At 48.4% G+C, this 13,740-nt stretch overlaps 1 protein-coding gene across 1 annotated transcript in view; it reads right to left on the bottom strand.

Moving 5' to 3' along the window:
- LOC126278824 (odorant receptor Or2-like) overlaps positions 1-13,740 on the bottom strand; it is a 96,324-nt gene that overhangs the window by 23,007 nt on the left and 59,577 nt on the right. Inside the window, exon 5 of the mRNA XM_049979099.1 lies at positions 11,674-11,778. Coding sequence (XP_049835056.1) covers positions 11,674-11,778 — 105 coding nt within the window. The remainder of the gene's footprint in view (positions 1-11,673; positions 11,779-13,740) is intronic.

Raw genomic sequence — 13,740 nt, 5'->3', positions numbered from 1 at the left:
GCAATTTCCACATCTTAACAGGATTAGCAGTAAAGTACTACGCATTTTTCTGCAATCATTCTATAAAAACCCGCTCTACATGCGAAACCATACAACAAATAAACTAACATGTGGAATAATCGGGTCTACTGCCGGATGTTTGTGTCGCTCTGGCACAATATTTCGGCCACGTAACTCGTTGCCTTCTTCAGGTGCTACTTGAGACTGCCGTATTTCTGCTGCTGCTGCTGCCTGACAGGGACAGATGAGCCCATGTGGGTCGGTGGAGTCTAAGCCGGAAGGCTATTCGTCCAAACTGATGGAGCGTGTGGTGTGGCCTGACTTCGTGTCTGATGTCCTGTCAGTCTGCTGGGACAGTGTTCTGGACGTCCGGCAACTCAGTGGTCGAGAAGCAGGTGGGCCATCTGGTTACGTTAAGACGCTGCACCCGGTAGCCCAGTGCTCGAAGGAGCCGATTTTCGGACCGCGTGTTCTTCTCGTAAAAGAGCCGAGCAGCCTGACGGAATCTGTCTCGAACAGTAGGGATGTTGGAGACTTGGTTAAGATCGCGCGACGGGAAGTCCCGAGGGAGGTGCAATGCCAGACGTAGAATCCGGTTCTGAAGTCGCTGGAGTCGATGAGCGGGCGTAGGAGTGTAAGATAAAGCACAACACCCAGTTCTGGCGGGAGCGCAGGTGTCGGATTGAGGAAGGGGTAGAGTTGAGTCATTCGACCCCTGACCTTTTTGACGAGGTCGTCGATATGGTGTCTCCATGTGAGCCCTCTATCCAACGTCACACCCAGGTACTTGGCGGTATTGCCCCAAGGTACAGCGGTTCCCCTGATGGTGATCTGCGGTAGGTCGGCGGGGATTTCTTGGTGATGAGGAGGGCTTGCGTCTTAGCCTCATTGAAGCTGAGGCGCCACCTGGCCCACTGACTAAGTGTGTCAGCTGCTGCCTGTATGCGTCGTTGGAGCAGAGCTGTATTCATGCTTCGCGTGTACATCGCTGTATAATCCGCGTAGAGGGCGAGGTTGACCCTGTCCACTCACGGCATGTCTGCGGTATACAGGATGGACAGTATGGAGCCAAGCACGGGACATTGGGGAACTCCAGCCCTGACCCAGAGTTGCGCCGACAGGTCCTCCATGCGTACATGAAAGCTTCTGTTGGTGAGGTAACATTTTAAGATATGGACATGCGGCAGGGGCACACCGAGATCCAGGAGCTTGAAGAGAAGCCCCCCATGCCATACAGAATTGAATGCCCATGAAACATCCAGTGCAGCCATTCAGGCAATGTCCACCGGACCACTGGCCTCCCAGCATGGCCCGTAGTCAATGAGGCGTCACAGTCTGCGTATGGAATGCCCAGGGCATCCACACCCAAGATGGCTAATTTCTACAGCTGCTGCGGAATGAGGCCATCGACGTTTGCCTGGTTTCCAGGACTTTTCTCAAGCCTGATGTACATGTCCAAGCTGCCAACTATGTGTGTTACCAGACCGACAGACCAACTCATGGCGGTGGCACAGCGGTCTACGTCCGGACTTCACTGGTGAACCATCAAGATCGATTTCATCAAGGGCATTTTCAGCCGAAGCAGTTGGTGCGTTGTTGCGTGCCCAGGGCGAAAACCACATTGCTCGTCCGGCAGGAGACGTTCTTCCCTGATGTGATACAGGAGGCGGCAGAGATACAGCCTTTCAAAGACTTTTCTGACTGCTGGTAGCAAACTGATGGGCCTGTAGCTGCTTGGGAGACGAGGGTCCTTCCCAGGCTTCCGGATGGGGACGACCTCGACGTGTTTCCACTCCTGAGGATAGCAGCCAGTGTGGAGGATGCTGTTCAAAAGGCGAGCCAGGTGTTCAGTGGCTGTCGGTGGCATCTGTTGCAGCATTTCATTCGTAAGCTGGTCAGGGCCTCCCGCCTTGCGATTGTTGAGTCGCCGAAGTTGATCGGAGACTTCAGCAGCATCCACCTCTTCGATGCTTCCCTCACCCGTAGAGGCATCAAGGAACACCGGGAGACATTGACCAACGAGTCTAACGTGATCCGGATCCATGGGGTCCATGATGGGTTGGAAATTTTGTTCAAAAACATCAGCAATGGCGTTTGCTTTATCCGCTGGGCTGCTGACGATGTTTCGACCAACTTGTAATGGCGGAATCTACTGACGCCGGCGGAGGAAGAGCTGTGTGGCTAGCCAGGCGGTACCATCGTCAACCCGAAGCGTGGCCAGGTGGTTGGACCATTCCTGATGGGGGAGGTTTGCAATGGCAACTTTTATGTCCCTCCTCATCCTGCTGAGAGCCCTCTTCGTCGCTGCGTTTTGCGTCAGCTGCCATTCACGAAAGAGGCGGTTTTTGTCAGTTATCGCCTCCAGGAGATGTGGTGGTAGTTGGCGGGATCGGTCAGGTGGGTCAGATCGCGGCCACAGTGTGGCCCGGAGCACCACTTGTAGAGCACAGTCTTGGAGGAATTGGGCACAGCCATCAACCCCTACACCCTCTGTGTCAGGTTCATCATGGAGACCCTCTTCCAACAGCTCCTGATACCAGTTCCAGTTAGTGTTCCTGGTCTGCATTCCTCTCCGCTTCACTGGCTGGGCATCGACATCGATGTCAAATATAACTGAGACGTGATCCAAAGATTAGGCATTGCAGGTGCTGGGATATATAACATAGGGCATCCCATTGGCCACCGCAATGTCGAGCATGTCCGGAGGTCCATCGTTGTTGGGAAAGTGGGTGGGTTCGTGAGGTCCGAGGATGATGGCGTTCCACCGCTGGGCTGCTCAGAGAAGTTTGTGTCCGTGGTTATTGGTGACACGGGAATGCCATTCGGTGTGCTTTGTGTTAAAGTCACCACCAGCAAAGACCTTTCCAGGTAATGCCAGCAATGCTTCAATGTCCTGGAGGGGTAACTGTTGGCCAGGCGGACGATAGACAGCAACAAACGTGAAGCGCCCATGCGAAGTGTCGACAGCTACAGCAGTGGCCTCCACTGCTTGTAGCGGTGGAAGTGGAACTTGATGGTGCGCCAGTGAAGTCTGGACGTAGACCGCTGTGCCAGCGCCATGAGTTGGTCTGTCGGTCTGACAACAAATGTAGTTGGCAGCTCGGACATGCTTGAGAAAAGTCTTGGAAACCAGGCAAACGTCGATGGCCTTATTCCACAGCAGCTGTCGAAATTCGCCATCTTGGGTGTGGATGCCCTGGGCATTCCATACGCAGACTGTGACGCGTCGTTGACTACGGGCAATGCTGGGAGGCCAGTGGTCCAGCGGAGATTGCCGGAATGGCTGCACTGACAGCGGCAATGCGATGCCGCAGAATATCTTTGAGAAGCTCCCGAAGTTCTTGCAGGAAGAGCTTCATTTCCTCCATGCTTGAATCGGCCGCCTGGGATGGTAAAGTTGCAGCTCCTGAGTGTTGAGCCAGGCTTGCCACGACGTCAGCCTGTCGTCCCTGTAGGGAGTGGTCGTGTTGGCCCTGGTCTTGACCCCGGTGCTGTTCAGAGCGCCGCTCTGGTAGTCGCGCTGGAGCTCGTGGATGGCGGTCCATCTCGGTGTTGGGAGCTGTAGCAACAGTGGCCGGCTTTGTCGCAGGTATGGAGGCCTGTGGTGAGGAGCCAGAGGTAGTAGCAGCAGCAAAACTGACGCCAGGTCTGACTGTTGAAGGTCGCTTTACGGAGCCAAGGCTGTGACCGAGGCTCCGTGCTGCAGCCCGGTGGAAGCTGGAAGAGCCGCAGTAGGAGGCCACATGTTCCCCACCACATCCAGCGCATTTGGATGGTCCATCTGTCTGCTACCGTGTGCAGTGTCGACTGGCACACTTAACACAGCGTGGGGGAGGCGTGCAGAATCGCGCTACATGCCAAACCATTTGACAGTTGTAGCATTGTGGTTCACCCCTTATCGAGCGCAGTTTTTTGGTAGTGACAGGTGTCGCCGCCATATTCGTGATCTGTCATAGCCCACGGTTGTGTGGGATATCACAGGTGACCAGGAGGACCAGCGCAGTCTCGTTTCGGGTTCGTCGCCCGCATCTCATGGTCGTGCGGTAGCGTTCTCGCTTCCCACGCCTGGGTTCCCGGGTTCGATTCCCAGCGGGGTCAGGGATTTTCTCTGCCTCGGGATGGCTCGGTGTTGTGTGCTGTCCTTAGGTTAGTTAGGTTTAAGTAGTTCTAAGTTCTAGGGGACTGATGACCGTATATGTTAAGTCCCATAGTGATCAGAGCCATTTGAACCTTTCTTTGGGTGGGTCGAGAGGGTAGGCGGGTCATCGACTTGACACCAAATCCATAGCCCAATTCCTCCAGTTGCAGTCAGACGTGATCCAGGCTGTAGTTTCGAGGGAGCCCTCGAAAGACGATCTTGAGTGTCTTGTCTGTTGCAGAGGGGTAAATGTAGAACAGCTTCTTTTGTTCCCTAAACATAGCTGTAACGTTTCTGTAATTTTCTGACGTTTTTAAGGTGACCTTATATAGGTTGGCGCCAGCTGGCTTGATACTGACGTTATCTTGGCCGACAAGGCGAAGTAGCAACCTGTAGCTACCGTAGTAGTCCACCTTGTGTTGGACCACAATGGGCGGCAGTTTTGGTTCACTCTTCTGAGCAGACATCTCCACACCTTCAGCGAGCTCCTCATAGGCTCTTGTCGTCTGAACTGGCGGCGCTGAGGAGAGTTGAGCCTTCCTGGCTGGCCATTTGACGAGTTGAAAGGCTTCGTCATCGACGACGACATCTGCCTGTTTCGCCTTTTTGCCCTTAGTAGGGGCGCGGGTGGTTCCTGTGGCAGTGGTCGCTCGCCTCCTAGCGGCGGTGGGTACGTCATTTCTTACCGTCGGGCAGCGGAACTTGCAGTGCGTCCGTAACGTATTCCATTGCCATATCCATATTCCTTGCCATGGTCATCGTAGGTGGGGGGCCAGATGGGGCCGCCGACAAAGCAGGCTTTGCCGGACAGCGATCCGCCACACCCCTCGCTGTACGGACATCCTCTCGCTCCGACATCTCAACGCTGCGTGCGTATTCCCGTATTGGAGGATCTCGTCCATTATTTACGCCCAGAGGGCACTGGGTGCTCTCATTGCCATCCGCGCCCGCCTGGCGCTGCTTGTAATGTGTTGTCTCTTCCCTGGTGCTCCCTCGGACATAAGGTGCAAAGAACACCAGAGGCACACCAGACTCGGACAGGCAAGCAAATCTGCCATAGCAGAGCACTGTCTGGAGCTGGGTCACTTAACGGACTACAACAACACCAAAATTGTGACACAGACGCCAAGATTTTGGGACAGTGTCATAAACGAGGCCATCGAGATCAAGGTCACAGACAACCTACTAAACCGAGACAGTGGTTACCAGCTCGGCTCGGCGTGGAGTCCGGATCTGGAGCTTATCAGGGCCCAACGAAAGGAACCAAGAAACTCCTCAAGAAGGAGTAAAACCGCAGGAGCAGCGTCAAGCGGGCGCGGACCAGGAACGGAATGCCAAACGCGGGTCCGGCCCCAGACAGCTGCCACGACCACAGATGGTGGACGAACCGGCCGCGGACGTCCGTGGGAGCACCAGGGAAGGGCCAATACCTCAGGAGCAGCACCAAGCGATCGCGGAACGCGAAGGAAACGCTCGACACAGGACGGCCTCAGAGAGCTGCCACAGATGGCGACCAAGTCGGGCGCGGACGTCTGAGGGAGCACCGAGGAAGAGACAACACATTACAAGCAGCGCCAGGAGGGGGCGCACGGCAAAGAGAGCACCCAGCGCCCTCTGGGCATAAATACTGGGCGAGATCCTCCAATACGGCAGTCTCAGGTAGCACCTGAAGAAGGCAACGAGTTACGTGGCTGAAATATTGTGCCAGAGCGACACAAACAACCGGCAGTAGACCCGATTATTCCACACGTCAAGATCTCGCCGGGAAAGCCTGAAGAGTTACAAGAAATAAACTCTTGCTGCGAGGCCCCTGAATTCATCTTCACGGTTGTTACACAGTGCCTCCACCAATCCTTGTATCACACTGGTGTAGTTAGCCTGTTGTACACACGCAGCCGTTCCCTTCAAATGTGGGTAGAAATGGCACAGTGCGAATCTATAAACTAAACTGCCATATTCGTCTGCTCATGAAGTATACTGCGTCAGCAGTAAGTAGACCGGAAAAAAATGGAACTGTAGATACGCCCCTGATTATACCTTCGGCAAGAACTGTGACGAATCACATTCAACCTTCAGTGTTCAGTGGTAGTTTGGATGCCTGCGAGAGGCTACTGCGATGTTACACTACATTATTAGTGGGTTTGCGTGTGTGTGTGTGTGTGTGTGTGTGTGTGTGTGTGTGTGTGTGTGTGTGTGTGTGTGTGTGAGAGAAAGTGTGTGTGGGCGGGAGGGGGGGGGGGAGAGGGGCAAGGTGAGGGTGGAGTGACTGACGCTATAGTGTGTTAAAATGGGTGTGTATTTTCCTGTCGACAGAGTTACTACAATTTAATGATGAAGAGCGTGTCTGTATGACTACCAAGCGTGATCACGGCCCAGTATTCGAAAACACACACGCAAATAAGAGACGCTTGAATGTTTAAAAAAAGCACCGCAATGAATTATTTAACAACAATTACATATCAATCCGACATTATCCACGCACTGTTAGTATTACGTCACTATAAGACTGCCCTACTATACTCGTAAACAATAAACGATGGAAAATACGAATATGTTCCCCACAACACTTCGTATTGACGTTATTTTGACGTATTAATTTCACTATATTCTTCCAAAGAAGCTTGCAAAAAACCGAGGCTAGACAAACAACACAGTGCAGTATTTATAACTATTCCTATGAATAACTTACTGTTTATTACCAATGAGTGACATCAAAGTGTTTGAAACCAAACCAATTTAGGAACTCCTTTCACCGCTTTTCACATTATTTTGCCGTACTTTCTACACAGTAATCGAAAACTACCATTCCGTAAGAAATACGTGCCGACTGAACGCCGCATGGCCGCAGCTGGGGCAATGCCATCAGTGCGTCACGGCTATATCAGTAGTCGACGCCCTACGCACACACATGACGTCAACAAGGCCTGCCTGTTAGAACTTGCAACCGCGTCATAAATGATATATGTAGGGTGAGTCACCTAACATTACCACTGGATGTATTTCGTAAACCACATCAAATACTGACGAATCGATTCCACAGACCGAACGTGAGGAGAGGGGCTAGTGTAATTGGTTAATACAAACCATAAAAAAATGCACGGAAGTATGAAAGAAGCGTCAAACGAAAAAACTACAAAGAATGAAACTTGTCTAGCTTGAAGGGGGAAACCAGACGGCGCTATGGTTGGCCCGCTATGATGTTCCACTTGTCGCAGCCATCGAGAATTATCCGTTACCCAGTAGTGCATATTACGCCGGTTTACGTTACCGTTCTTGGTGAAAGACACTTCCTCGCTAAATAGAACGCATGCTAAAAATCTGTCATCGTCCCGTAATTTATCTTGTGCACAGTGGCAGAACTGTACACGACGTTCAGAGTCGTCGCCATACAATTCCTGGTGCACATAAATATGGTACGAGTGCAATCGATGTTGATGTAGCATTCTCAACACCGACGTTTTTGAGATTCCCGATTCTCGCGCAATTTGTCTGCTACTGATGTGCGGATTAGCCGCGACAGCAGCTAAAACACTTACTTGGGAATCATCATTTGTTGCAGGTCGTGGTTGACGTTTCACATGTGGCTGGACACTTCCTGTTTCCTAAAATAACGTAACTATCCGGAGAACGGTCCGAACATTTGAATGATACCGAGCAACATACATAGCACACGCCCTTGGGCATTTTGGTCACAATAGCCATACATCAACACGATATCGACCTTTTCCGCAATTGGTAAACGGTAAAAAAAAAAAATGGTTCAAATGGCTTTGAACACTATGGGACTTAACATCTGAGGTCATCAGTCATCTAGAACTTAGAACTACTTAAACCTAACTAACATAAGAACATCACACACATCCATGCGCGAGGCAGGATTCGAACCTGCGACCGTAGCGGTCGTGCAGTTCCAAACTAAAGCGCCTAGAACCTCTCGGCCACACCGTCCGGCTAAACGGTCCAGTTTAACACGGGTAATGTATCACGAAGCAAATACCGTCCGCACTGGCGGAATGTTACGTGATACCACGTACTTATACGTTCGTGACTATTACAGCGCTGTCTATCACAAAGGGAAAAAAGTGGTCCAACTAAAACATTCATATTTCTCTACTTACTACACGAATATGCAATAAAAATTGGGGTTCCTATTTAAAAAACGCAGTTAATTTCCTTTTGAGCTATGGTAGCGAAATCTAGCGGGCCAACCATAGCGCCATCTGGTTACCCCTTCAAGCCAGACAAATTTCGAAATTTCGTTCTTTGTAGTTTCTTCGTTTGACGCTTATTTCGTGAGTTTTTTGGCCCGGTAACTATCAATGGACCACCCTATATATATATATATATGTGTGTGTGTGTGTGTGTGTGTGTGTGTGTGTGTGTGTGTGTGCCGCATCTCAGAGCAACCACCCTCCAGGAAGCACCACAGATGACGCCAGCGGGTTTCGTTTTGTCAGAGCAGTCCGCAGAGGACACAATACACAGAACATCTCAAAAATTAACTTGTCTCTAGATACCGAGAACGTTTCCAGTAATGACGTATAGCAACGATCTCCTCTGTTTCTGACGCAAGTTGCTCCAGCTATGCAGTAATCTGAAGATAACGTAGTTTCTGTACAAATTATAAATAGCCTTTCGCTCCCTGTATTTTACCCCTCCCACCTTTAGAATTTGAAAGAGACTATTCCAGTCAACATTGTCTAAAGCTTTCTCTAAGTCTACAAATGCTAGAAACGAAGGTTTGCCTTTCCTTAATCTTTCTTCTGAGATACGTCGTATGGTCACTATTGCCTCACGTGTTCCAACATTTCTACGGAATCCAAACTGATCTTCCCCGAGGTCAGCTTCTACCAGTTTTTTCCATTCGTCTGTAAAGAATTCGCGTTAGTATTTTTCAGCTGTGACTTATTAAACCGATAGTTCGGTAATTTTCATATCTGTCAACACCTACTTTCTTTGGGATTAGAATTATTATATTCTTCGCCGGCCTCGGTGGTCTAGCGGTTAAGGCGCTCAGTCCGGAGCCGCGCGACTGCTACGGTCGCAGGTTCGAATCCTGCCTCGGGCATGGATGTGTGTGATGTCTTTAGGTTAGTTAGGTTTAAGTAGTTCTAAGTTCTAGGGGACTGATGACCACAGCATTTAAGTCCCATAGTGCTCAGAGCCATTTGAACCATTTTATTATATTCTTCTTGAAGTCTGAGGGTATTTCACTTGTTTCATACATCTGGCTCACCAGATGGTAGTGTTTCGTCAGGACTGGCTCTCCCAAGGCCGTCAGTAGTTCCAATGGAATGTTGTCTACTCCGGGGGCCTTGTTTCGACTCAGGTCTGTCAGTGCTCTGTCAAACACGCAGTATCGTGTCTCCCATGTCATCTTCATCTACATGCTCTTCAATTTCCATAATATTGTCCTCAAGTACATCAAGTACATCGCCCTTGTGTAGACCCTTTATATACTCCTTCCACCTTTCTGCTTTCCCTTCTTTGCTTAGAACTGCGTTTCCATCTGAGCTCTTGATATTCAATCAAGATTTTCTCTTTCTCCAAAGGTCTCTTTAATTCTCCTGTAGGCATTATCTATCTTACCCCTCATGGGATAAGCCTCTACATCCTTACATTTGCCTTCTAGCCATCCCTGCTTAGCCATTTTGCCCTTCCTGTCGATCTCATTTTTGAGACGTTTGTATTCCTTTTTGCCTGCTTCATTTACTGCATTTTTATATTTTCTCCTTTCATCAATTAAATTCAGTAACTCTTCTGTTATCCAAGGATTTCTACTAGCCCTCGTCTTTTTACCTACTTGATCCTCTGCTGCCTTCACTATTTCATTCCTCAAAGCTACCAATTCTTCTTCTACTGTATTTCTTTCCACCATTCCTGTCAATTGTTCCCTTATGCTCTCCCTGAAACTCTATACAACCTCTGGTTCTTTCAGTTTATCCAGGTCCCATCTCCTTAAAATCCCACCTTTTTGCGGTTTCTTCAGTTTTAATCTACAGTTCATAACCAATAGATTGTGGTCAGACTCCACATCTGCCCCTGGAAATGTCTTACAATTTAAAATCTGGTTCCTAAATCTCTGCCTTACCATTATATAATCAGTGTGAAGACTTCTAGTAACTCCAGGGTTCTTCCATGTATACAACCTTCTTGAACCCATTGTTAGCTATGATTAAGTTATGCTCTGTGCAAAATCCTACCAGGCGGCTTCCTCTTTCATTTCTTTGCCTCAATCCATATTCCCTCTCTTCCTTTTCCTACTGTCGAATTCCAGTCACCCATGACTATTAAATTTTCGTCTCCCTTCTTTTATCTCATCCCCAATTTCATCAATTTCTTCATCGTCTGCAGAGCTAGTTGGCATATAAACTTATACTACTGTAGTAGGTGTCGGCTTCGACTCTATGTTGCCCACAATAATGCGTTCACTATGCTGTTTGTAGTAGCTTACCCGCACTCCTATTTTTTTATTCATTATTAAACCTACTCCTGCATTACCCCTATTTCATTTTGTATTTATAACCCTGTATTCACCTAACCAAAAGTCTTGTTCCTCCTGCCACCGAACTTCACAAATGCCCACTATATCTAACTTTAACCTATCCATTTCCCTTTTTAAATTTTCTAACCTACCTGCCCGATTAAGGGATCTGACATTCCACGCTCCGATCCGTAGAACGCCAGTTTTCTTTCTCTTGAACGTTAATTACTTAAATATGTTGTCTAGACAAACGTAATCTCGTAATTTCATTACTCTACATTAATAATCTTTTGGTATAGCGAGTTTTTGCTGAAAGTGAATATGCCAATTACATCGTAGGTGTCTACACAGTTGTAGAGCGTGCTGCTTTTCCCACGAGCGGCATATGTAGGTACATGTTAGCGAATATTCCGTGGGAAGAACTGCCCGTGCGCTGTTGACCTCTATGTTCAACAATGTTGCTGAGCAATGTGCTTCGAATCACTCTTGCCTGCACCAGCACTGTGCTCTGTTGCCTAATCTGCCACAGATCGCCGCCTATGCTGATTTACATCGTGAGCAAGTCTCCAACTTCCACGTTCTGTGGTAAGGCTAGGAATTCCAACACCTTGTCGCCTAACGTGGTTTCACTGTCCTTCCAAAGAAGCTCACGACAAAATAACGCGAAAAGCCGATCAGCTTTGCCGTTTCTGAGATGCTCGTTCCCAGGCGCCTCGTTGTAGCAATATTTTTCAAAGTTGCTTATGTTATTGTCACCACTTGCGGCTCCTGGCGTCGTAAGAATGATTACCCACACCTGTGATCGACTTACACGCTCACCTTAGCGCCTCACGTCCCCACAGCGATAGGAGGCAGCTCCATGTGGAGGCTCATCAGCGTATTTTCCATTGCTCTATTTATCTTTTATTCTGTAATTTTTCTAGTATTAGGTCACACGATCTTCTTATTGGTATTATATGACTAAAACTCTTTCCCAAAATGACATCGGTTTTTGGCACTTACAATGCTGTTTCTGACAACAGTGAGTTGTCGGATGTTTTATGGCTCTCACCTCTGTGATGAGGTCGTCCCCAAACCAGCAGTACATAAACAGCTCCACAAGAACCACGGTAAGGTAGCAGCTGAACTTCCCCGCCTGCACTAGACTCTGCGTGCTCTGAAAGAGAAAGAACGATAATATCACAAACCCAATACTGTTAAGTCGTTATCAAGAACCAAGTTCGTCATTATAGAGGAACATCTCCACACTGTTGTGAGCAAAAAGGAAAACACAAACAATGCAGCTCTCCATCTGACACCAATTGTTGACAGTACATTGAAATCTAAATTTTTCATTTATCTAATGGCGTGTTCGATCAGGAGACCTGCTGTTCGTCGTTCCATAGTTCCGAAAATTTAAGTGTGTACTTAGAGGCAGACACACCAAATGTTCACACACAGGTCGTACAATTTCACGTACAGCAAATGAATGTTGGTGAAAATGAGGGAAGCTGGCATTACCTTCGTACGCATCAACTTATTTTGCTTTCCATCCTCCAAAATGTAATAAATTGTTAGGTAGAGCTCTGTGTAGCATGAATGATTGTGATGAGTGCTTCTGCAGGTGTAGTAATGTGTCTGTGTAGTTATGGGTAACGAGCATAAGAGGATTAAGCCCAGTGGTGGAACTTATCGTAATTCTTTCTCATTACACCAAGGGAGCCCTACAGCTTATCGTCTCCATAGAACAGATCGATCACCATCAACAATATCATGCTAGTCACACGCTATGAGATGGCGTTTTTAATTTATTCGATGATGTTGGTGTAGCGTACCACTCGTTTCCCCTTACCGGACGACATATGCTGGTCGTGAGAATTTCTTACATCACCAGACTTTCAAACCGCCTTACCTCCAAGTCGAGCATCACTGCGCAAGGGTACATTATGGATGTCAGCTACAGACATGGGATGGATGAGTTCCATTCACTACAAAGAGATGTTTTACGAGCTCCAACCAGCGTTTGGTAACGTGAGATACATGATTCAAACTAAATCGTAGACGATTGCAAAGGCAGGAACACGCCACCAATAGATGTCGGGCACCCTGCTGTTTGCACTGTAGGGAAATATGTCAGACACCATCAGCTCCTGAGGAGAGGGGGGTCTAGTAAGGGGGACGCCAGAGAGGTGTAGTTGCCCATCAACTCCCAGTAATAGCTGTTCATCCTATTAATTTCGTAGGCTTCAAACAGAGGACCAGCGTGATCATTTCTGCCAAAAGTAAGAAATTTAACTGATATAGGCGGCCACAGAAGCAATGTGCGTCTAGCCCCAAGCGATAAGTGAGTATTATCCCCATCCTGCTGCCATACGAGTTGTTTTCGAACTGAGATGATTAATCCAATGAGAATCTGTCCTGTCGAACTGATATTTGATGGAAGGACATACAATTTTGAAACGGAAACGTCGACGAAGCATGGACAGCGTTTTGATGTCATTCTGGCAAATGATTTTGTGTATCAGCTCCACGGTGTAGCGGATTATCGTCCCCAAAATTGATCAGTTTCTCGTTTTGGCGGCAGATATATTTAAAAGTCACGAGGAACGTTGGGGAAGTTGTCCATTCCCCGTGATTCCAATCAAGCGCATATCCTGATATTAAAAGCCAAGACCCCTCGAAATGTAAGTGGCAATACTGGAAAAATTCTCAGGGTGGCAACCAAAACACATGATCCTCATAGAACCACATTTCTGGTTGACCTGCTCATGTAGATTGAGTGTCTCAACCAGTTGTCCACAAAAAATGAGATCTATGCAAGGTTTAGGTGGTAGATAGAAAAATACACAGTTCGGTTGAAAAATTTTTCTACAGGAGATACGATTCCCCGTGGGACTCAAAAAATGGTTCAAATGGCTCTGAGCACTATGGGACTTAACATCTTAGGTCATCAGTCTCCTAGAACTTAGAACTACTTAAACCTAATTAAGCTAAGGACATCACACACAACCATGCCCGAGGCAGGATTCGAACCTGCGTCCGTAGCAGTCCCGCGGTTCCGGACTGAGCGCCTAGAACCGCGAGACCACCGCGGCCGGCCCAGTGGTACTGTCCTTGCCAGTATGCACAAAATAATTAA

Source organism: Schistocerca gregaria, chromosome 6 (genome assembly GCF_023897955.1).
Source record: "Schistocerca gregaria isolate iqSchGreg1 chromosome 6, iqSchGreg1.2, whole genome shotgun sequence".
NCBI lineage: Eukaryota > Metazoa > Arthropoda > Insecta > Orthoptera > Acrididae > Schistocerca > Schistocerca gregaria.
Note: the sequence above shows the minus strand (reverse complement) of the source record. Positions and strands in the feature narration are given on the sequence as shown.